The 26,564-nt window shown below is 40.2% G+C and overlaps 1 protein-coding gene across 7 annotated transcripts in view; it reads right to left on the bottom strand.

The window, feature by feature from the left end:
* Positions 1-26,564, bottom strand: part of ARFIP1 (ADP ribosylation factor interacting protein 1) — a 128,688-nt gene that overhangs the window by 80,309 nt on the left and 21,815 nt on the right. For 4 of the 7 annotated variants that reach the window (XM_043902623.1, XM_043902620.1, XM_043902619.1 and 1 more), the window contains one exon: positions 1,136-1,237. In XM_043902623.1, the coding sequence (XP_043758558.1) occupies positions 1,136-1,228 (93 nt within the window). In that variant the 5' untranslated portion in view covers positions 1,229-1,237. Of the gene's footprint in view, positions 1-1,135; positions 1,238-14,883; positions 16,025-23,081; positions 23,396-26,564 lie in introns of those variants that run through there. The other 3 variants (XM_043902624.1, XM_043902621.1, XM_043902618.1) reach the window with 3 other exon arrangements.

Raw genomic sequence — 26,564 nt, 5'->3', positions numbered from 1 at the left:
GCCCACACACAACCACAGAGCCCACACACATCCACAGAGCCCCGTACCATGACCACAGAGCCCACACACGACCACAGAGCCCACACACGACCACAGAGCCCACACACCACCACAGAGCCCATGCCACGACCAGATAGAAGCCCATGTGCTGTAGTGGAGACCCAATGCAGCCAAAAATAAATATTCTTAAAAAATAAATGTTTAAAAATTAAAAATAAAATATTATCTTCTGTTAATCTAAAATAAAGAATTTTATTCTCAAATGTATGTAGTAAGAGTCCAATTTAAGCTGTACAATAATTCAAGTATCTTTCAACCATTACTTTTTCAAGAATATGAAAACTATATTTTTAAAGTTATTTAACGTTGTACACATGTCAAATGTTTGACACATGTGTCAAAAAAGAATGTTTAACGGAAATATCTCCAGAAATAACTAACATCACTATCATTTCTAGGACTATATTAAGCATATTACTTATTTTAATCTCATTTAATATTAACATCACCATAAAAATAAAATTCTCATTTAGAGAGATTAGAATAAGTAAATATCTGCCCAAGGTTACATTGCTAGGAAAGGCATAGCTGAAATTTGAACCCACATTATCTCTAAACCCATGGTATTTCCATTTAAATGCATTAAATTTCAATTTCAAATGAGACACATCGAAATTAAACAGATTCCAAGTTTCATTTTCCACTGATTCAAATATGTCACTCTAGAAAGTAAACAGCAAAATGAAGAGGCACCTACATAGGAATTATATAGTAAGAAAAGAGACCAACATTTTAAAGGATAATCTATAAGTTAATATTTTTTCTTATCACAAGTAAAATGAAGTAGTTTTTTTAAAAAGTTATATGCCAAAATCATTAGATGCACTCTTGCTCTGATTATATAATAAAATTACAGATAGTAACATGAAAGCCTAAATGCTTTACTGGCCAGAAGCTTATTCTGGACAAATTACTAACATGACCCACCTAGTCATCCCTCCATAATAACATTAGATTCCAGAATATAGTCAATCTAAGAACACATTCCTATATCATGAATAAACTCTATTACTTTCATCTCAGCACCTAAGGGCTTATCATGATTCTTTGTATTGAGAGACAGAAGTGTTCTTACCCTATTAAAGCCATGTTCATGAGAGTCGTCAACTTCCCCATTACTAGTCACTGGGATTTCTGCTGCTGAATTTTTTGGAGATTCTTGAGCCATGGTAGACTCCTAAAAAAAAGAGGAAAGAAACAGTCATAAGTAACACCAAATCATAACAGGCAAATATTCAAAAGACTATATTCATGTTTATAACACACAAAAGCCACCATTATAGCCTACATCCTTATATAACAGACATGATACCAATATAATAAAAACACATTTGGCTTTTAAAACTGCATTCAAGTTAGATTTCTTGATCTTATTGTAGGTACCTTATTGTAGGTGCCTGGGGGCAAATGACACAAAAATTTTTTTAAATGAAAATAATGTCAGAGTATTACTGAAAATGGGCTTCCCTGGAAGCTCAGAGGGTAAAGAGTGTGCCTGCAATGCGGGACACCTGAATTCAATCCCTGGCTCAGGAAGATCGCCTGGAGAAGATCCTTCTATTCTTGCCTAGAGAATTCCATAGACAGAGGAGCCTGCCAGGCTATAGTCCATGCGGTTGCAAAGTGTCAGACACGACTGAATGACTAATACACATTCTGAAAATAGTTTTAACCTTACAGACTCCCTGAAAGATTCTTGGATCTACAGACCACACTTTGAAAAACACTGGTATGGACAAATTTTAAAAGGGCTTCCCAGGTGGCGCTAATGGTAAGACACGGTTCGATCCCTGGATCAGGAAGATCCCCTGAAGAAGGGGATGGCAACCCACTCCAGTATTCTTGTCTGGAGAATCCCAACGACAGAGGAGCCTGGCGGGCTACAGGCCACGGTGTCCCAAGAGTCAGACACAACTGAAGCGACTTAGTAAGCGAGCACAGACAGACAAATTTAACCAACACTTAGTGAAACTTGTTATGTGCAAGGCACTGTACTAGATTCTACAGAATATAAAAAACAAGGCAGTCACTGCTCTAGGGAAAAGAACCACTGATTCAGTGTGGGAGACTGACTGGACTCTTCAGTAAACACCTAGGACACTTAGGTATCTGTCCCTTTTTCTTGAGGATCCTCTAAAACTTTTGGAATAGCTATAGATTACATAAATCCTAGGGTCTTCCTAGGCCAGATTTCTATTTCTTGGCAGCTCTAGAAATGTTCTTTCAACAGATCCTCTTTTAATTACACTTCTACTCCTTATACAAACCTCTTTCTTTACCATGACAAATTTTATATTAATACATAATAATGTTTCTAATGTCTGACACAAAACTGAATAGACTATCTCTAGATCTTTGTATCCCCAGGGCAACAGAATACAGATCTAAGCAAATTAATACATTCCCTCAGGTCAGGTCCCTGAGGACAGAGACCGTCAGAGCCATCACTGTATCATCAGATTGGCTCAGGGTCTGACAAGCAAGAGGTTCTTAACAAATGCTTACTGAATGAAAAGGATATGAGTCCATCAAGTCTGACTCACAGTTACGAAGGTGTTAAGAGTGATCATTACACACTTAGGCTCCACACTCACTCCCTGGTCCCACCCATGGAGCATGCAGCCATATGTTTGTTACTTCTTATGAACATCACTGCAGGAAGACAAACTAACAAGAAATGTCTGAAGTAGCAAAACCAAAAAAAAAAAAAAGTGAATTATCTAGTACCTCAAAATCAGTGTACTTAATTACTTGGCGACAGTTTTAATAAAAGACTTAAAATGTCAAACTGAAATCCTAATTGGTTAAGCCAATGAAAAAAGAACTTTTATAATAATGTCAAATCCTATTAATATCACATAAACATTTCTCAGAAAACTTAGTTTTCTTCCTTGCATTCTTAAAATATCTTATAAAAAGTACTGGCTTAAAAAATGCCATATTTCAGAGTCTATCATTCCACAGGCTCAAAACTAGTGACAGAATTAATAAACTGAACATCTCATGTAAGCCTTGAAAATTGAAAAAAAGAAATTTCAGAGAGAAGATTTCAAAAAGCTGAAGGCGGGAAAACAAAACATTTCTCTGCTTTAGGCTGGATTCTGGGGAAGTCTCTGAATGCGTGAAGCTTACTGCAGAGCCCCCACTAACGTGAGTGAGGGCAGCAAGACTCGACAGAGCTGCAGTGCTGTTACAAGGCTCGGCCCATGCTACACAGAGACAGAGCTGAGGCTCTTTAAGTTGTTCCAAATTAAGGCAATGGGACCAGGCCTTTGAACCCTCACATCCATACCCGATTATTAGATGCAAGCTATCTGCTAGATAGGGGTGTAACTGTGGACAATGCAGCTCTCTTTTGCAGAGGCAATTCCTGGAGAGACTCAGCTATGAGCCCTCAGCAGGCACCACTCCTGGAAGGAGGGTCCTGGTCCTGAAGCAGGTAACTGAGTCCCTCATCATGGCATCCACTGTATCTTCCTTATGATTATTCTAAAGCAGTATCTACTTTAAAAGGATTTGAAATGTCTTATTTAAATTATATCTGGCTACCTTTATGCATGTATGAAGCCTGGCGTGCTGCAGTCCATGGGGTCACCAAGAGTCGGACACGATGGAGTGAGTGAACCGAACTGAATGCATGTATTTGTGGACGTTCACTGATCTCTAATAAGAGAAACTGCCTCTTTCACAGTTCCCAGTTAAGAGGTGGCCACTGACTGAGCCAAAGAAGAGTCCTTGACACAAGGCCTTGCAATTCACAGGTATGACAATAGGGCCTGGTTAGAAAATCACTGCCAATACAGAAAAGAGGAATTTCCTGAGCCATTCAACCTCTTTCTGAAGGTCTGAATTGGGGATACTGAGTGAATCAACCAACTAGGGTAAATAAAGACAAATAAAAGCGCAATAAGAGCAAAGAGTAGAATTATACTGATGTAAAGTCACAGCTTAAAAATTCACAAACTCTACTTGACAAGTGTTAGCAAACTTGTCAAAGTTTGCTGACAAAGTGTTATCTGTGTCTAGATCTTTTGTTTCTGAATTATGACCTTATAATCATAATAAACCTTGCTTTTATATTCTTTTTTATTGTGTTAAAAAATGTATAACATAAAATTTACCCTTTTATAACCATTTCTAAATGCATAGTTCAGCAGGGTTACATATATTTACACTGTTGTGTAATCAATCTCCAGAATTTTTCCATGTTGCAAAACTGAAACTTTATACCACTAAACAATGACTCCGTTTCCATCATCCTCCAACTCCCCTACAACCCTTGGTAAGCATCATTCTACTTTCTGTTTTTGTGAGCTGGATTGCTCTAGATACCTCACATCAATGCAATCATATAGTATTTGACTTTTTGTGACTGGCTTACTTCTTTACACAATGTCCTCAAGATTCATCCATATTGGACATGTGTCAAAATTTCCTTTCTTTTTAAGGTTGAATAATAATCTGCTGCATATACTGTTGTAGTTAAGTTGCTAAGTCATATTTGACTCTTTGTAACCCCATGGACTGCAGCACGCCAGGCTTCCTTGTCCTCCACCATCTATCTCCCAGAGTTTGCTCAGGTTGATGTCCATTGCATGTATTTACCACATTTATTTCAGTTCACTGATGGACATTTAGGTTGCTTCCATTTCTTGGCTATTATGAATAGTGCTGCTATTGCTGCTATGAACATGGGTGTGGATGTAGCTCTTCAAGATCTCGCTTTCAATTCTTCTGGAAACATACCCCAAAGTGGGACTGCTAGACCACATGGTAACTCAGAAACAGAGCAGGACTCTGTCTGTGGTCCTTGCCCCTCCGTGCCATGTCCTTTGCCTGCCTTTTGTCTGTGGAAAACTTCAGTTGAAAAATAAGCTTAATCAGAGAAACGAGAAATGCAGAAACAAAGGAAAACAGTCAAGCGAGAACAATAATAATAATAATGTAGTCATTAGGCACAGTCAAGGACTCTTAGTTCCTTCTAAAGGACTAGAGATGATATCCTGAGCCATATCGTGTGAGCTATCCTATAGATACTGAAATCCCAGGTCAAAAAAGCTAGCCGTATGATGACCAGACTACTCACGACATAAACAGCCACAATTCGGAGAACTGGCCTCAAAGAAATGAGAACAAATGGACCTTGGAACTGAAGATTAACTGTACCTAAAACAATCAAGATGACACTGGTCGGACCACCGATGGCCAATCTGAAGATGAGTGTCAGAGATGACTGTTTTGTTTCTGCATGTAGGTGCCCCCTCCCCTCATTTCTGTCTATAAAGGCTCTTGCCCCACTGATTGCCAGTAGGGGGGAGTCAGCCTTTGGACAGACGTCCATCCTCCCAGCCAGTTGCCAGCATCTGAATTAAAGCAAACTTTCCTTTTCACCAACCTAGCCTGTTTATTGGCTTTTCAGTGACAAGCAGCCAGACCCCAAACTCTTCTAGTAACAAGTTTATTTTTAATGTTTTTAGGAAACACTATACTATTTTCCATAACGGTTTCACCATTTTATATTCCTACCAACAGTGCATAAAGGCTCTAGTTTCTTCACATCCTTACCAATAATTGTTATTTACATTTTTAAAATAGTAACCATCCTAACAAGTGTGAGGAGATATCTCATTGTGGTTCTGATTTGCATTTCCCTAATGATTAGTGGACATGGAACAACAGACTGGTTCCAAATAGGAAAAGGAATACGTCAAGGCTGTATATTGTCACCCTGCTTATTTAACTTCTATGAAGAGTACATCATGAGAAACGCTGGGCTGGAAGAAGCACAAGCTGGAATCAAGATTGCCAGGAGAAATATCAATAACCTCAGATATGCAGATGACACCACCCTAATGGCAGAAAGTGAAGAGGAACTAAAGAGCCTCTTGATGAAAGTGAAAGAGGACAGTGAAAAAGTTGGCTTAAAGCTCAACATTCAGAAAACTGAGATCATGGCATCTAGTCCCATCACTGAATGGCAAATAGATGGGGAAACAGTGGAAACAGTGACAGACTATATTTTTGGGTTCCAAAATCACTGCAGATGGTGACTGCAGCCATGAAATTAAAAGACGCTTACTCCTTGGAAGGAAAGTTATGACCAACCTAGACAGCACAGTAAAAAGCAGAGACATTACTTTGTCAACAAAGGTCCGTCTAGTCAAGGCTATGGTTTTTCCAGTGGTCATGTATGGATGTGAGAGTTGGACTATAAAGAAAGCTGAGTGCTGAAGAATTGATGCTTTTGAACTGTGGTGTTGGAGAAGACTCTTGAGAGACCCTTGGACAGCAAGGAGATCCAACCAGTCCATCCTAAAGGAGATCAGTCCTGGGTGTTCATTGGAAGGACTCATGTTGAAGCTGAAACTCCAATACTTTGGCCACCTGATGGGAAGAGCTGACTCATTTGAAAAGACCCTGATGCTGGGAAAGATTGAGGGCGGGAGGAGAAGGGGACAACAGAGGATGAGATGGTTGGATGGCATCACCAACTTAATGTACACGGGTTTGGGTAAACTCCGGGAGTTGGTGAAGGACAGGGAGGCCCGGCATGCTGCGGTTCATGGGGTCACACAATGAGTCGGCCACGAGTGAGCGACTGAACTGAATGATTAGTGATGTTGAACACTTTTTCATATGTTTGTTGGCAATTTATGTATTATCTTTGAAGAAATGTCTATTCAAGTCTTTATTCCATATTTTAATTGGGTTATTTGTGTTTTACTTGTTGACTTCTAGGAGTTTTTTACATATTCTGGATATTAACCTCAGAAGATGTATAATTCGTAAATATTCTCTCTCAATTCTGTAAGCTACCTTTTTACTCTGTTGATTGTTTATATGTTTTGATGTATAAAAATTATTTGATGTATAAGAAGGTTTTAGTTTAGATGTAGTTCAATTTGTCTATTTTTGCTTTTGTTGCCAGTGCTTTTGATGTCACGTTCAGGAAATCTTTGCCAATCTACTATCATAAGCTTTTCTTCTCAGTTTTACCGTTACAGGTCTTACACTGAGGTCTCTGATACACTTTGGGGCTGATTTGTGTATGGTATAAGACAGGGTCCAGCTTGCATGTTGGTATCCAGTTTTCCCAGCACCATTTGTTAAAGAGACTTTCCCTTTTCCATGGAAGGGTCTCAGCATCTTGGATACTTTTGAGATCGCTATTTTCTTCACTGCCACTGCATCCTTAAAATATATCCAGATTAGCTGAGGCTACTGGAGTTAAGTTTCTACTTCTTGCAAATAAGAGATACACAGATACTAACCTCATGGCTCAGTTGGTAAAGAATCTGACTGCAATGCAGGAGACCTGGGTTCGATCCCCCGGAGAAGGAAATGGCAACCCACTCCAGTATTCTTGCCGGAGAATCCCATGGACAGAGGAGCCTGAAAGGCTACAATCCATGGGGTTGCAAGAGTCAGATAGGACTGAGTGACTAAAACACCACAGATACTAACTAGATACTTGATCTCTAATCCAACCAGAAAGACTAAGATTTTGTTATCTAAATAATTATCACTCTTCCAAAAATTATAAGATATGTTCTTACTTTCTCCCTCCTAATAACAGCTGGTGATTCAACAGGTACTTGCTATCTTCTACACAATATGCATGGGATAAAACAGAAATCAGACCTTAGGCTTCTAAGAACTAGAAGTACTGGCAAAACGTAATTACAATACAGTGTTGTGAGCACCTGAGGGAAGCACTTAATACAGTAAGCACTCAGAGGGAAAACTTAACCAGAGGTGGATGCTTAAGTTGGATCTTGTAGGACGACAAATGGGGACACAGTAAAGGAGAGATTCTAAATAGAAAGACTAATAGGAGCAGAATAGAATCTAATACATCCCAAAACCCAAGTAAAGCAATTAACTAGAATGGTGATTGTTCATTCATACAGTCATTGATTCAACTGATTTATCGAGCTCTCTGATGTGCTGGGCAGAATGTCAGATACTTAGGACAGAGTGGTGAACCAAACAGAGAAAACTTCCTACCCTCAAGAGCTTATATCCTAGTTGTGGAAAACAAACAAACAAATACACACATCATGCAGTCCTAAATGCTAACGGCATGTATATAAACACATTCGTTCGTGCACGTGCTGTTTTAAATTATGTGGTCAGGGAAAAACTTAGAAGGAGGCATCATATTTCTGTAAGACACAACTAAAGCGGTTACAGAACCCCAGGCAGAGGAAACAGTAAACATAAAGACAGGGAGGTGGGAACAGGCTCAGCTTCTCCAGGAACAGGAAACAGTTTCAGGGCCGGGAGAACAGAAAGAAACGTCAGAGAGGCAGCAAGAACACATGAAGCATTGAAGACAGCAGCAAGAATTCTGGATTTTATTCTCAGTGAAATGAGAAACCACTGAAGGGTTCTGAACTTAAGAGTGAAATGATCTGACTTACATTTAGGGACCGCTCTTTTCCTGCTGTGGTACACTAAACTCGAAGTGAGCAAAAGGCAGAAGAAGGGAGAAAAACTTTATGGAATAATCTAGGCAAGAGATAATGGTAGCTTGGAGTAGGGTGACAGTGGCTGAGGAGGTAAGAAGTGGTTAGATTCTAGACATAATTCTGAAGTAGAACAAACTGGAACTCCTTACAGACAGGTGTGAGAGATGGGAAAAAGAGAGGTCAAGGACAACTGCAAAGGTTTCTGGCCTGAGCAGCTGTTAAAATGGAACTGCTGTTAACAGAACTAGGCAAGACTCAGGGTGGAGCACAAGGTAGGAAAAACAGCTAGAGTTTAGATTAGGATATATTATGGTTTGTATAGTTAAGGGTGCTGGGCTTTTGGGTATATGAGCTTGAAGTCCAGAAGAAAGCTTGAAGCTGGGGATAAGAAATTTATAAGTCACTGGTGTTGCAGATGGCATTTAAATTCCTGGACTGCATAAGATTACCTAGATCAGGGGTCAGCGAGCATTTTCTATAAAGGGCCAAATGGCAAACACTATAGGATTTTGTGAGCCTACACAACTACTCAACTCTGCTGTCAACTCTGATGCCATAGCCCAAAGCAGCCAAAGAAAATACGTAAGTGACTAGGCATGGATTCGGGACTGCCACGTGGCTCAGTGGTAAAGAATCTGCCTGCCAATGCAGGAGCCACAGGAGACGCGGGTTTGATCCCTGGATTGGGAAGATCCCTTGAAGGAGGAAATGGCAACCCACTCCAGTGTTCTTGCCTGGAGAATCCCATGGACAGAGGCAGCTGGCGGGCTGCAGTCCATATGGTCACAAAGATTCGGACACAGCTGAGTGACTGAGCACACATGCACAGGTTTGGCTTGACTTTTGATCTAGAAAGTCAATGCAGATAGAAGAGAGAGCTTAGCAAAGTGAGTTCTAGGACACTTCAGTATTCGGACATGGGAGGAACTAGCAAAGGAAACTTACAAGAGATGGCAGGGAAGCAGGGCAGGAGGAAAAACCACAACAGGCGGCTTCCAAGGACAGGTAAAAAAGAAGGCAGGGATTTGTTTCTGGAACTATGCTAAACCCCCCCACCCTGCACAGAAAACAACAGCAAAAGCTGAACACAATTTAAAAAGCAATTATTTGAAGGCACTGGAGAGCAAAGAGAAGCACTCTAGTGAAGAGTGCATGCTTGAAGGGGAGACAGGGAGCTATGCGAGGAAGTTTCCATTTCTTTGGCTTGTAGACAAAAACTAAATTCTATCCATGCCGTGCACCCAGTAGCTGCCAGGGCATCCAGTGGAAAACTAGTCCTTTTCAGTTGGGAAAAAGTTAAGCTGACAAAAGTAAAAGGAAAGGGGTAATACTGAAAAAGAAAGGTCCAGAAAGGGGATTCCCAAACTCTGTCTACTCACATCTCTAACCCCTCAATGTACCTGCACAGACAAGAAACTGAGTTTGTAATGCAAGCCCAGCCAAGAAAATTAGCAACCAAAACAAAGGAAGTGATGCTGGAAAAGAATAAGAGAATCTCCGATCTTCGCATCTCAATGTTCAAAATGTTCAGGATATAACTCAAAATTACCAGGTATATAACGAACCAAGAAAATGACACAGGATTCCCAGGAGAAAAGAAAAATAATTTAGTCTGGCTCTGATATGAAGCAGAGATTGGAACTGATACAGATTCAAACGAAGCTACAGTACCTGCAAATAAGTGAAACATTTTCAGTGAATCAAAAATCTCAGTGAAAAAAATAGGAATTCTCTCAGTACAGTAAAAATGAAGCAAATGGATTCTATTATAGAATTGAAAACCACAATTTTTCAAAGAAAAAAATCACTAGATGGACCTAGCCAAATGAAGATGACATACAAAACAGTAAGTAAAACTAAATATATATAAATTATCCAAGGTAGAGAGTAGAGCAAAAACAAAGACTAAAAGAAAAGCTTCATGGAACCATAAGACAGTATTAAATATTCCAACTTATATGTAAGTAAAATGCTAAAAAGAAAAGGGTACAGAAAAAGTATTTAGAGAACTAATGGCCCAATTTTTTCCAAATCTGATGAAAGACAAAAACTTATAGATGCAAGATATTTAATGAACAACATGCAGAATAAACACAAAGTACATCACAGTCAAACCTTTTAAAGATAAAGAGGTAACCTCAAAAGCAGCAAGAGGGAAAAAATATTACTATCAGAAACAAAATTCCAACCAATGGCTGATTTCTCATCAAAAACTGTAAATGCCAGAAGAGAGTAGAACACTGGTAAAAAGAACGCTGTCTACCTAGAACTCTATATCCAGGGAAAATATTAGGAATTACAGAGAGTACTAAGGGTATTATCAAATAAAACTAAGAGAATGCATCACCAGCAGACCTGAACTATACAAAATGTTAAATGAAATTCTCCTGCTGAAGGGAAATAAAACCAGACAGAAAAAAATGAATGTTCAGAAAAGAATGAGAAAGAAATGAAATGGTAATTACCTGGGTAAACACAAAAACCATTTTGTTTTTACCAATTCATCTCAATTTCTTTATAAACCATATAACTGCTTAAAGCAAATGTTGATAACATCATTTCTGTGGTTTACAATGTATCCAGATGTAACATATATTAAACAAGTATATCAAAGAACAAGAAGGGAGGTAAGGGAAATATTGACTCATTGGAAAAGACCCTGATGCTGGGAAAGATTGAAGGCAGAAGGAGAAGAGGGCAACAGAGGATAAGATGGTTGGATGACATCATTGATTCGATGGTAGTGAACTTGGGCAAACTTTGGGAGATGATGAGTGACAGGGAAGCCTGGCATGCTGCAGTCCATGGGGTTGCGTGACTTACGACTGAACAACAACAAAAGGGAAATACAGACCTAAAAGGTTACAAATTTCTGTTTTAAGAGAAAAGCAGTACATTATTAATTGTAAGTGAAATATGAAAAGTTTAATGTATACACTATAATCATCGCAAGCCCTGTCCTGTGGCTTGCAGGATCTTAGTTCCCTGCCCAAGACTGAACCCAGACCGCTGGCAGTGATAGCACAGAGCTCTAATCGCTGGACCACCAGGGAATTCCCTGAATACAGGTGTATATATACATATTTTTAACGATCCTACTATATTCTATCTACAAGAGATGCACTTTAAAGACAAAGGTGTAAATATTACAGATTGAAAATAAATAGATGAACAAAGATACACTACACAAAGAGTAGGCATAAGAAAGTTGGCACAGTTTTATTATTAATAATATCTGATAAAATAGCTTAATAGTTTAAAAAAGTATTACCAGAGATAAAGAGGGTAGTATAACTCTGATATTTCATAATGATAAAATGATCAATTCACTAGGAATACAAAACAATCACAAATGTGTATGTTGGTTCCAATAACAGAGCTTCAAAATAAATGAAACAAACACTGACAGAATTAAAAGGAGAAACAGAACTCCACAATCATAGTTGGAGACTTTACCATCACTCTTATAGCAACTGACAGAACTAGACAAAGAAAACCAGCATAAACACATAAGATCTGAACACCATCAACCACTCTGATACTTACAGGAAACAATAATGGCAGAATATATATTATTTTCACGTGAACATGCTGTGTTCAGCAAAACAGATCATATTTTAGGCCATAAAATATAACTCAATAAATTTTAGAAGACTGAAACCATATAAAGAATGTTCTATGACCACTGAGAAATTTAATTACAATCAACTCACACAAGAGATGCAGGGGCCTGCCCCAAATTTGGAAACTAAACAATGTATCTAAAACATTAATACGAAAAAGAAGAAATCACAAGAGAAAGAAAATATTTTTTAACTGAATGAAAATGCAGGGGAGGGGGAGAAAAAAAAAGAAAGAAAATGAAAATGCACTGCAGCAGTATTTGTGGGATGCACCTAAAGAAGCAATGCTGAGAGAAATTTATAGCTTTAAATGCCTATATCTGAATAGAAGATCTTAAACCAACAATCTAAGATTGTACCTTAAGAAAATAGGAAAAAAAAAAAAAATAGAAAAAAAAAAGAAAATAGAAAACGAGCAAATTAAACGTAAGATGTAGGAAGGAAATAATAAAGATCAAAAATCATGGAAATAGATGTAGGAAGTAGAAAACCTGGCTCCTATACTTGATAAAGCTTAAGTTCAAGAAAAACAAAAGCAGATGAACTGTTGCAGATAAAAGAAGACAAGAGAAAAGACAGCTAGATACAATATATATTATAGACTGGATCACAAAACAGGAAAAAAAATAGCTGTAAAGGATATTATTGGAATGACTGTGGATTAAATAATAGTACTGTATCAATTTCCTTAATAATTTTCTAATTTTGATAAAAGTACTGAGATTATATAAGAGAAAGTTCTTGTTCTTAGGAACAAATGGACATAATGTCTGCAAACCACTAGAGAAGAAACTGTATTTAAAGAGAAAATGTTAAAGTAAATGGGACAAAACAATGGTGAATCTGGGTAAAGAGTTTAATTTTTTGTATGAAATTTTATCAAAATTAGGTTTTAAAAATAAAAATGACAAGGAGGCTAGAAAAGTATGTAGGAGATCATATTGGACTTTACAAATGCTAGACCAAGAACTGAACTTCTCCTAAAAGAGATATAGAGAGAGAAGTAGAAAAATCTGATCAATTTATTTTAGAGAACAGCCTGACAGGAAGTTAGACTGAAGGGAAAGAAGGAAAGACTAGAAGTAGAAAACCACTTAGGAAGCATTTTACAGTGTGAGTAAGAAATAATAAAGATCTACATTAAGGCTGTGGGAATAGAAAAAGGTGAATTCTTTTTTGAGAATTCTTTAGGAGGTAAAGTAAGAGCCTTACAGAGTGACTAGATTGTGGGGGATCAAGAGTAGCGGAGAAATGTAGGATAACCCAGGCCTTCTCCCTGCTCCCTACCCAATTTTTGGCTTGGGCAATGAGAAAGACAAACATGTCACTTACCAAAGGGTACAGCAAAGTCCTGAGAGGCACAGAATGTTTCATTCAAAAATGCCAATGACTTTCAACCCTCTCTGCATCCTAGAATTACCTGGGGAACTTTAAGTTTGAAAAGTTCACCAGGTGATTCCAAAGTGTAGCTAATGAGAACTACTGCTATAAGCATGCACTAGACTCTTTAAGCAAACATAAAATTTCAGTATTAGGAAAGATCTACAAGTCATTTGTGTCTGACTCTTTGGGACCCCGTGGACTGTAGCCCACCAGGCCCCTCTGTCCACGGAATTCTCCATGCAAGAATACTGGAGTGGGTAGCAATTCCTTTCTCCAGGGGATCTTTCTGAACCAGGAAAAGAACCCGGGTCTTCCACATTTCAGGCGGATTCTTTACCATCTGAGTCACGGGGACAGTCCTGTCATTCAGTTTAATTCATCATGCAGATTAAGACCACAGATCAGAATACTACTAACACCCATTAGAATGGCCAAATTTAGAAAGACTGACAAAATTAAGTGTTAGCAAGTATGTAGGTTCTCATACATTGTCCGTACAAGTAAAATTTGGCAAAATCACTTTGAAAACTTTCTGGCAATACTATTAAACATATGCCTATTCTACAATCCAGAAAATTTACTCCTAGCGAACATACCTGTGAAATATAGTGAATCTGTCCATCATAAAACAAGTACAAGACTATTCACAGCAGCTTTATCCATAATACAGCTTAAAACTGGAAACTCAAATGTCCATCAACAGTAGAACAGATTAAGAAACTGTAGTATAATCAAACAATGAACACTATACTACACGGCAATAAAATAGTACTGCTGCTATTAAAAACAGAAAATATTCTTACAAACCACGTTGAACCACCGCAGCCAGACCCAAAGAGTATATACTATATGATTCGATTCAAAAAGAAAACCAATAAGGTACGATGATGGTAGGCAGGACAGTAGTTATCTTGGGGTGGGGACTTCTGCTTTCGTTTCTGCATTGTAAGGAGCTTGGAAATCACCATCTTATTCTAACAAGTACGCTGAACACACAAAAAATCAACAAGTCTTCTTGGATTCATAGAAGAGGGGAGGACACAGGGTACAAAGTTGGAAGGAGGCAAATGCAAAGAGTCATGACTTACTAGAACAAAGCCAGTGAAAACTGCCTCAGTCAACAGTGCTGTGGTAGGAAAATCTGAACTGTAATCAATGAATTGCTGGAGCCTCAGCGTGGACAACTCTTCAGAGTTAAAGACTCCAGAGGAACCCAGTCAAAAGCAAGGCCCCACAATATTTAGTGTTGCTTTCAAGAGCGGGGCCAGGTTACCCCAGTAAGTATCACAGAAAAACCCCCTCATCTTCCCAGCAAGCGGTGAGAAGGGAACCTCTGTGAAACTCACTAAGCGGTCCACCGGCCCACTCTTTCCTTCTTGCCTGTGCTGTGTCTTCGTGGCTGCATGCGGGCTCTCTCCAGTTGCAGAGTGGGGGCTCCTCACCGCAGCGGCGTCTTCTCTCTTCTGGAGCATGGCTCCAGGGCATGCGGGCTTCAGCAGTGTGCCTCACAGGCTGAGCTGCTCCACACAGCAGGTAGAATCTTCCCAGAACAGGGACTGAACCCGAGTCCCATGCACTGGCAGGAGAATTCTCATCCACTGCACCACCAGGGAGGTCCCTAAGTACTCTATTTTTAACTAGGCATACCCTCAGGAGAAACCAGAACCTAGCCTGCTTGGGTATAACCAGCAGCTAACAGAGCTGAGCAGGACAGCCACACCCAACACATTCTAGCTATCCTGTGCCACATAAGCAGAGGAGAGAAAAACTGAGAAACACTCGAGAATTTCACAATCCAGAGGCACAGGCTCACTAAAAGACTGGCACCTAATCATAGGATATATAATGCTCCCCTCCTCCTATACTTTATGGCCCACATTTACAGCAGGTCCTTTTACCTGATACATCATGTCTGATTAACAAGTAAAAATTACAAGGTCTACAAAAGGCAAAAAATACAATCTGAAGTCACAAAGCAAACATCACAATCAGAAATGGCACAGATGGTGGAATTACCAGACCAGGAGCTTAAAACAACTATGAGTAATATGGGCTTCCCTGGTGGCTCAGGCGGCTGTAATGCATAAAGCAGACAGCATGCATGAACAGCTGGACAACGCAAACAGATTTTTGAAAGAACCAAAAAGAAATGCTAGAGATAAAAATCGCTTATAACAGAAATGGAGACTGCTTTTGATGGGTTTATTAGTAGACTTCACAATGACTTTGGAGTAGGCAAATATTTTCTTAGGAAATGGAAAACAAACAATAAGAGAAACACTGATAGTATGGACTTCATCAAAATTAAAAATTTCTTTTCAAAATGACACCATTTAAAAGATGAAAAGATGAGCTACAGATTGGGAGAAAACAGATGTAACATATGCACCTGAAAAACAACTGGTATTCAAAATAAGCTGTTGTTTAGTTGCTCAGTCATGTTGGATTCTTTTGCGACCCCATGGACCATAGCTCACCAGGCTCCTCTGTCCATGGGATTTCCCAGGCAAGAATACTGGAGTGGGTTGCCATTTCCTTCTTCAGGAGATCTTCCCAACCCAGGGATTGAACCTGAGTCTCCTGCATTGGCAGGCAGATTCCTTACCACTGAGCCACCAGGGAAGCCCCATTTAAAATATATATATGTCTTATTTAAATAAATAAAATTCAATAAGAAGACAAACAACCCAAATACTTTAACAGGCACCTCACTAAAGAAAACAAATAAATGGTAAGTGCATGGAAGATGTTTAACATCACTAATCATCAAGCAAATACATTTAAAGCCACAAGAGACACAAGCATACACCCAATATAAGAGCTGAAGTTCAAAAAGGCTGACAGTACCAAATATTGGTTAAAGAGTAGTACTGGAACTTGCATACACTGCTCGTGGTTTAGTTGCTAAGTCGTGTCCGACTCCTTGCAACCCCATGGACTGTAGTCTGCCAGGCTCCTCTGTCCACGGGACTCTCCAGGCAAGAATATTGGAGTGGGTTGCCATTTCCTTCTCCAATACACTGCTGGAGGAAATGTAAAAAACCACTTCACTTAGCAATTTCTTATGAAATTAAACATACACTTGATCAAATAACTCAGTCATTCTACACCTAAGCATTTACCAGAAAAATAAAAACAAACATCCCAAAGAGACTTGTATATGTATATTCATAGCAGGCTTACTTATAAGAGCCCAAAATGAGAAGAAAAAAATGTCCATCAACAGGTTAATGGATAAACAAATTATAGTTTATACTTATAATGGAATATTCCTCAGCAATAAAAAGGAGTGAATTACTGATGTATGCAATAGCTGTTGTTTAATCTCAGTATTCTGAGCCAAAAATCCAGACCCAAAAAATACATACCAGAACTATAGAACACAAAATTCTCATTTTTGTAGATGAAGAAGGGCTTCCCAGGTGGCCCAGTGGTAAAGAATCCACCTGCCAGCGTAGGAGATACAAGAGATGGGGGTTCAACCTTGGGGCTGGGAAGATCCCCTGGAGAAGGAAAAGGCAACCCTCTCCGGTATTTTTGCCTGGAAAATCCCATGGATAGCGGAGCCTGGAGGGCTACGGTCCACAGCGTCACAGAGAGACGGACACGACGAACACCTGAGCACACACACAGAGCACATAAAACTAATGTATCAGGACAGACCAGCTCTCGCCTAGGGAGGAGGGTGGACACAGGAGGGCTGACTGCAAAAGGGCGCAAGAAACTTTGTCTGTATCTTGACTGAGGTTACGGTTTCCCGAATTTATACACTTGTCAAAACTCATCGAACTGTACATTTTAAATGAACACATTTTATCACAGGCAAAATTTACCTCAATAAAGTCAGCTTTTTGTAGGGTGAAATTCCATCCTACCACCTCTAATGGCAGAGGATCTGCTTTTCTTGAAAGCCCCAACTCCACCCCTAGGGAGACCACACCAGTCTGGTGGTGACAGGCGTCTGGTCCTGAATGGAACGCCCACCTACGAGCAAGGACTAACTTGCGGCTCTACGACCCAGCAGCAAATAAAGTTTACCAATTTTCCAAAACTGGTCTTCATGACAAAAATAAACTAGGCCAATACCCTCTTACTATAAAAATGCTGCAGAATCCTGTGTTATTTATAGACACATATTCCCTATTTGATCCAGAATCTGAAATCTCACAAGTATTCTCCTCTAAGTGAATAAAAAATGGCAGAGCACTAAAAAAAAAAAAAAAATCTCTCTGATCCTCAGATTCAGTGTCCCTCATCTTGGAGCTTTTAAAACAGCAACAGAGGCAATGAGTGGTCTGCCAAGTTAGACTTTAGCCAAGTATTGAGTCTATATTTCATTCTTCTGGCTGCCCAGTCACAGTCCCCTTCTAATGTGGGGGAAACCCTCCACATAAGGCTGGGGAAAGGCAGAAGCTGCTTCTTATTATATAAAAGCTCAAAATACCTGATAATCAAGCAAATATCTACAGCCAGATTACTTGAGTTCAATCCCTAGCTCCTCCACATATTATGTAAAATTCATAAAAGTCCCAAAGTTCCTAAAATTCTCCTTCCTCATCAGTAAAATATTAGTACTTACCTTAGTTGTTGTAAGGCTAAAATGAAATATAAATAAAGTACTTAGAGAAGTATCTGGCATATAATAAGTTCTACATAAGTTGCATTACTATTACTTGTTTCCCAAGCTCTGGGGCAACTGCCATGTGACCTGGGTGCTATGAAGGCACTTGCCCCAGACCTGAGATCAGAAACGAGTGACAGCAAGAGGAATGATAAAAGCTCACGGTGGGGCAGCAGTAACTGGTGAGACCAATCTGCTACGCATGGGGCAGCACCAGTTACCAGAGCTAGCACCCGGAGTCCTGGCAGTGCCAGCTGCCAAGCCCGGGGCTAAGCCAGGGCAGCACAGTGCCCGCACTGAGGCTGTGCTGAACCAGGCCTCGGGGCATACTCCCAGACACGGAACCTGGATTCTGGTTTTCCAACTTTCTTGTAAATTACCTCAGATCCTCTTAGTAAATGTTTTTTCTATGCAAGTGACCTGGAATTGGTTTCATCTGCTTGCAACATAAGACACTGACAGCTGAACTACAAGAAGTGGACAAAATGGAAAAAAGTCTTAGGATATCTTTGCGAGTGTTTCTGAATATCAATGATAACTATGAAATGCTCTAGAAACCTTTCAGAATGTTAGTGAATGAACTACCTATGAAACCTGTTTGATAGCTTCGTGGTTCCCTAATTTGCCAGTAGTAACTGAATGCTGACCTTTATTAACTGCCTTCTATCAATCTATGCCAGGTGCCATGCTAATAAGCATATTACCTGAAATAGTTCCTTTAACATTTACAAGTGCCCTGTGAAGTAGTTAATGTTACTTACTCAGTCGTGACCGACTCTTTGCGACCCCATGGACTGTAGTCCTCTAGGCCTTGTTCATGGGATTCTCCAGGCAAGAATACTGGAGTCAGTAGCCATTTCCTTCTCCAGGAGGTCTTCCTGACCCAGGGACTGAACCCAGGTCTCCTGCATTGCAGGAGGATTCTTTACTGTCTGAGCTACAAGGGAAGCCTGTGAGGCAGATAAGATTTTCCCAATTTAACAGTTAAGAAAACTGAGGACTAGGATAGTTAAAGGATTTAAATAATTTAAATAATTATCCTCTTGCAAATGGAGCCCTACAATGCAAACAATGAGTACTTACTATGTGTCAGGTACTGTTCTGTTTTTTCACATATTAACTGATTTAATTCTAATTGCTCAATGTGCATTGTCTCCTTCAAAACCCACAAAACTCTCAAACTTTTACAGCTAAGAAAACAGATTAAGAAATCTGCTCAATGACATGCAGCTACCAAGTGAGGAAATGGGATTCAAATCTGGCACACTGGCTTCAAGAGGCCTTATTTTTAACCTCAACATTATACAGTCTCTCAAAAGTGACGGAAACACATCAACAGGTCATGCCAGCCAATATATATGCTTTCAGACATTTATGAGTCAAACGTACTGTTTGCTTGATGCTGACCACTTGTACTGCTGTTTTCTCTATTTCCATATCATCCTACACAGTTAGAGTAGCATTTGTCTTAATCTGATCCTTCACTTTCAACAATTCAAGACTGAAGCATCAGCTTCCAATTATATCATTGGTGCTGTCTTTTGCTAATACCAGAGCCCCAGGGACAGTTGCATCTAGGACTTCCTACTTCTAGTTGTGGAAGGCTGCAGAATTAAACTAGGATGTCTAAGAATCATGAGCTTCAAGATACGGACTAAGCCTCTTACTGCAAATAGCATCAGCTGCCAGAAAATATGGATGTTATTACTGATCCTGATAACTCCACCATTATTAACTGGGGTCAATTTTAGTACCCATCCCCACCTCTAGAGACATTTCTGTGTGTTAGAGCTGGGGATGGTGTGCTACTGGCATCTTGAAAATACAGGGCAGGAATGTTGCCAGAAGATAATGTCCCACAATAAAAAAACCTTATCGCGAAATATGTCATATTGGTTAGGCTAAAAAATCCTGTAAATAGCCTGATGCTACATACTGCTTCTTATAATAGCAGGACTTATTGGTCTAATACATACTCACTTTATCAAATTACCCATGACATCTGTCACAGAAGTAGAACAAATAATCCTAGAATTATATTGAACCAGAATTGCCAGAGCAATTCTAAGGAAAAAAACAAAGCTGGAGGCATAACCTTTCCAGACTTCAGACAATACTACAAAGTTACAGTAATTAAAACAGTGTGGTATTGGGGGGAAAAAAAACAAAACAGATATATGGATCAATGGAACAGAACAAAGAGCCCAGAAACAAACCCATACACCTACAGTCAATTAATCTTTAACAAAGGAGGCAAAAATACACAATGGGGAAAAGACAGTCTCTTCAGCAAATGGTACTGGGAAAGTTGGACAGCCTCAGGTAAATCAATGATGTTAAAACACACCCTCACACCACACACAAAATAGACTCAAAATGGCTTAAAGCAGTGGTCCCCAACCTTTCTGGCACCAGGGACTAATTTCACGGAAGACAATTTTTCCAGGGACCAGGCGTGAGGGGGATGGTTTGGGGATGACTCAAGCACATTACATTTATTGTCCACTTTATATCTAATCTAAGGACACTGATCTGACAAGAGGTACTGGCCTGCAGTCTGGAAGCTGGGACCCCTGGCTTAAAGACTTAAAATATAAAACATGACACCATGGAACTCCTAGAAGAAAACATAGGCAAAACATTTTCTGCCATAAATTGTACAGACAAGTTTTTAGGTCAGTATCCGAAGGCAAAAGAAACAAAAGCAAAAATAAACAAATGGGACCTAATCAAAATAAGCTTTCACACAGCAAAAGAAACCACACACAAAAGGAAAAGACAACCTGTGAACTGGGAGAAAATTTGGCAAATGATGTGATTGATAAGGGCTTCAAACAGCTCATATAACTCAATAACCAAACAAACAACCCAATCAAAAAATGGGGAGACACTTTAGACACTTTTCCAAAGAAGACATACAGATGGCTAACAGGCACATGAAAAGATGCTAAGCATTGCTAATCACTAGAGAAATGCAAATCAAAAGCAGAAGTAGCACCTCACACCAGTCAGAATGGTCATCAAGTGTACAAACAGGTGCTGGAGACAGCATGAAGGAGAGAGAGCCCTCCTGCACGGCTGGTGGGACTGTAAGCTGGTGCAGCCACTATGGAAAACAGTATGAGTGTGTGCACGCTAAGTTGCTTTCGTCATGTCTGACTCTGCGACTCTATGGATTGTAACCTGCCAGGCTCCTCTGTCCATGGGATTCTCCAGGCAAGAATACTGGAGTGGGTTGCCATGCCCTCCTCCAGGGGACCTTCCCAACCCAAGGATCAAACCTGCATCTCTTACGTCTCCTACACTGGCAGGCGGGTTCTTTATCACTAGCACCAGATTATTTCAAAAACTAGAAACAGAACTGCCATATGATCCAGCAACCCCACTCCTGGGCACATTATCTGGAGAAAACTAATTCAAAAAGATACATGCATCCCAAATGCTCACAGCAGCACTACTTACAACAGCCAAGACATGGAAGCAACCTAAATGTCCATCAACAGATGAATGGGTAAAGAGGACGTGGTGCATGTGTGTGTACACACACACACACACACACACACACACACACAATGGGATACTATGCAGCCAGAGAAAAGGATGAAATAATGCCTTTGCAGCAACATGGATAGACCTAGAGAGAGTCATACTGAGTGAGTCAGGCAGAGAAAAACAAGTACTATAAGATATCACTTATATGTGGAATCTAAAATACAACACAAATGAATGTACTTACAAAAAAATAAGCAAATTCAAGACGTAGAAAACAAACTTACAGTTATCAAAGGGGAAAGGGGGCGGGAGAGGATAAATGAGGAGTTTGCATTAGCAGATACAAACTGCTATGTATAAAATAAATGACAGAGTCCTACTGTATCAGATAGGAAACTGTACTTAGTATCATGTAATAAAAGGAAACCCACTACAGTATTCTTGTGTGGAGAGTCCCAGGGACAGAGGAGCCTGGCAGGCTATAGTCCATGGGATCACAAGAGTCGGATACGACTTAGCGACTAAACCACTACCACCAATAAATCATTTTGGAAAAAAATATGAAAAAGACTGTGTGTGTATGCATATAACTGGATCACTCTGTTGCACACCGGAAACACAGCATTGTGAGTCAACTGTACTGTAATTTTAAAAACACAACTTTAATGTCATAAACGTGATGCATTTCATAGCATAAGACCAACCACACTGGGGGAGAATAACTCCGCCATGCCCTTCTTTGGTGAACCCCTTAACACTATCCATCTCCAGCGAACTTTCTCAACACTACACTAGTCAACATGGCTCACAAAACTGCAGACGGGACTTCCCTAGTAGTGCATTTGGTAAAGAACCTGCCTGCCAATCAGGAGACCTGAGTTCTGCCCCTGATATGGGAAGATCCCACATGCTGTGCAACAACCAAGCCTGTGCACGACTCCGGAGGCCAAGCTCCAGAGCCCAAGAGCCATAACCACTGAGCCTGCCTGCCTCAGCTACCGACGCCGTGCACCCTGGAGCCAGACTCCGCACCAAGGGAAGCCACCGCAGTGAGGAGCTCGTGCGGCACAGCTAGAGAGCCCTCCCAGCAAGCAGGACCCAGCACAGCCAGAAATCAACACAATGGACTAAAAACAACAACAGAAACTGCTGACAGCCTGACCCCTGCCCACTTCCGGTCACCTCTCAGACTCCATCCTCCCCTCACGTCCTCCACCCCGGCCAACTGAACGCCTGCCTGCTCCCTTCATCGGCACCCATGTGGTTGGTGCAGTAACTCTTCTCCCTATAAATTGAACCCCCAGTCTACACAGTCTTTTCTGTAGCTGCCAAAGACCAAAACTAAAAGAAAAAGCTCATGTAATTTTTTTCTCACACTATGTTTTCTATTCCTGAAACTACGCCTTGAGTTAACACTGTAAAAGGCCTTACATTTATGACTGTTGATGAGGAGGTGCATTTCTTCCCCAATAGGCAGAGCTGTGTGAGGTGATGGGCTTTGGGGTGCCTGTGGGCAGCCCGCCCGCTGACGGCTGGGTTTCTATTCTTGTCTTGCTTGTCTGGGTGAGGCGTCCAGCGCTGGGCGGTGCTGGGTCTTGGATTCAGGTGGAGGTCTTCGTGGGAGTCTCACTGATTAACACTCCCTGGGGTCAGTTCTCTGGCGGTCTAGTGTCCTGGACTCAGTACACCCACTCCAGCAACTCAGGCCCAACTTCTGGTCAGGGAACCAAGATTCCACAAGCCGTCTGTCACGGCAATAAAGGGGATTAAAGCAAACAAGCTAACACACACACACACACACACACACACACGAAAGCTCCCCAAAAACAACAACAAAAAACCTCCAAAAACACACCAACAACAAGAAACAAAAAATGAAACACAAACGGTGCAGTCAGACAAATAGAAAGCAAAAACAAAGGAACACACACACACACACACGAAACCAAAACGTGTGTGACCAAAGAAAAATGAAGACCAAAGAAACCAAAGAAAACGAAGGGTGAGAGCCCGACTCTGAGCAAAGAAACCAAAACCAGCACCAACCAGTCAGAAACAAAGCAGACCTGAGGAGACGCCCGGCGAGGAAGAAGGCAAAGAAAGCGAGTAACCAAACCAACACGCCGGCAAACAGGGAAGCAAAGCTACAGAAACGGCCTCCCAGGCTGCTAAGTGGGCAGCGATCCGCCTGGCAAGCAGCACACGTGGGTGTGATCCCTGTGTCGGGAAGCCTCCCAGAGAAGGAACGGCAACCCACTGCAGTGTTCTTGCCTAGGAAACCCCATGGACAGAGGAGCTTCAGGGAGCTACAGTTCACAGGGTTGAGAAGAGTTGGACACAACTCAGCAACTGAACAACAATTTATGATGATGGAAACACTTCACAGAAAACCAAAGATGCAACAATAACAAAAACTCACCCATAGACTAAAAGACTACCCAAAGACCCAGAGACTTTCTATCTTAATAATGTAACAGAAAGCATACTGGAGATTAAGTTTCTTGATGTTATCAATGTATTACATTAAGAATAGTAAAACCTAATTTCCAAAATGCTTGTTAGAAACAAGATAGAAACTTTCTAGAAAGGATATAAAAGAACTTGTCTTAACCTTAGTCAAGACTTCTGGAACAATATAAGACCTTACTTCTTTATTTTTTTTTAATATATTTAACATTGCTGTTTAATCTAATTTGCCACTGAGCAGGTAAAAATAAAGTACAATAATAAGGTTCAAGCTTTTTAACTGTTTCTTATACCTACTATTTTTAAATGTTATTTGAAAATTCATTATAAAAACACTGTGAAGTATTTCTAATGATCAGTAGGCATTTTGTTCTGCTATCAAGTAGTTATATTTTCTTCTAATTTAAAAGATTAACTTCTTAATCTCAGTCAAACCTAAACAAAACAGCAATGAATAAAGCAAGCAGTGTGGAAAATAAGAAAAAGAAGTCACAAATATTCAGCTCTAATTGTTCTAGTTATGGCTTCAGACAACGAAGGTCCAAGTGTTTAGTGAACTAATTATGCATGTCAACACAGACCATATTCTGTTCTAAAACCAAAAAGCACAAACGCCTCCTGCGTCACATGAAATTAGATACTTTTTTTGCCTACAGAAAGAGAAAGCAATTCTATTAAAATCATAATTCAGTCTTTGAAATTTCTGTCTGAATCGACCTTTAAAACATGGCAAAGTTAATTTAACATGGTTCAAGAGCATTAGGTGAATAAGCCCACCCATGATATCTCAAGAGAACTAATTAACACAGCAGGAGACAGAGACTTAAGGACTGGCTCTGCCCCTTTTTATAACTGTTCAGAAGTCACTTGTACTTCCTTAGGTTTCAATTTCCTCTATTATAAAACAAGATTCTTAACTTCACCTATACCTCACACAGCTATTAAAACAATCAAACGTGAAATAGCTTAGAAAACTAAAAACATTACATAAAGATGCGGTAGTTCTAGCACACTGATATTAGCTGAGCACCAACGGACAAACACTGGAGTTCCAGCAGCTACTCCTAACTCTGTCACTAGGTGCACCCTACCTGCATTCCTCTAGAACAGACTCGTATCAAGACAGAGTTGAGATAAAGTTACAAATGTTATTGTCTTGGCCAAGTTCTTTCGTTTTTTCTTTATTCCATCTTGTCATTGTCGATTTCATGGTTTTTAAAAGAGAGATGATCCTACATAAGAATGGATAAAGCAAATGTGGTCAAGTCAAAACAATGATTGAATCTGGATGATGAGTCTATGGGAGTTCATTTACTACTTCACTTTTATTTCACATGTTGCAAATTTTTCTTAACAAACGTTTTAATCTACTAGTATCAACACTTATTTGTCTTATATTTTCCAACCACTTGCTACTTGAACCCTGCATTTCAGATCTCCCAAGCTTCTAATCTTCTGTCAGTCATTCTCATTTTGGGGCCAAGCAAATCTTAGCAGCTAGCTACTGCATTTCCTTCCACTCTTTTCTCACTGACCCTCAGTTCCAGCCAGAGTCCTCACCACTATTCCTCAACATACCAATCTTATTTTTGCTCTTGCTGTTTCCTCTTTCTGGAAGGTTCTTACTCCCAGATTTTCACATGCCCCTCCCTCAACTCACTGAGGTATTTGCTGACCCAGGGCCTTTCCTGACCAACTCATGTAAATTAGCATTCATCACTCTTTAGCCTCTTATCCTGCTTCATAGCAGTAAAGATTACTTTACATTAAAATTTCAGTTCAGTCCAGTTGCTCAGTTGTGTCCGACTCTTTGTGACCCTGTGGACTGCAGCACTCCAGGCTTTCCTGTCCATCATCAACTCCCGGAGCTTGCTCAAACTCATGCCCATTGAGTCAGTGATGTCATCCAACCATCTCATCCTCTGTCGTCCCCTTCACCTTCTGCCTTCAGTCTTTCCCAGCATCAGGGTCTTTTCTAATGAGTCAGTTCTTCACATCAGGTGGCCAAAGTTTCAGCTTCAGCATCAGTCCTTCCAATGAGTATTCAAGACTGAGTTCCTTTAGGATTGACTGGTTGGATCTCCTTGCTGTCCAAGGGACGCTCAAGAGTCTTCTCCAACACCACAGTTCAAAAGCACCAATTCTTCAGTGCTCAGCTTTCCTTATGGTCCAACTCTCACATTCATACATAACCACTGGAAAAAACAGCTTTGACTAGATGGACCTTTGTTGTCTATAATTTATGTATATGTTATATATATTTTTAACATGTCTGTCTTCCTCCCCAACATATTTACAACATAAAAGCCAACTCCACCTGACCTGCACTACCTTAACACCAATTATGCTTCTTCAGATACCCTCTTACATCAAACTTACTCATGCCTCCCAGCACACACGCCTCAGTTTTCTTTCTCGATGACTCTGCCCAGGTAGTGACCATCACCA

This window comes from Cervus elaphus, chromosome 5 (assembly GCF_910594005.1).
Source record: "Cervus elaphus chromosome 5, mCerEla1.1, whole genome shotgun sequence".
In the NCBI taxonomy this organism is placed as follows: Eukaryota; Metazoa; Chordata; class Mammalia; order Artiodactyla; family Cervidae; genus Cervus; species Cervus elaphus.
This window is presented reverse-complemented; position numbering and strand designations above follow the sequence as displayed.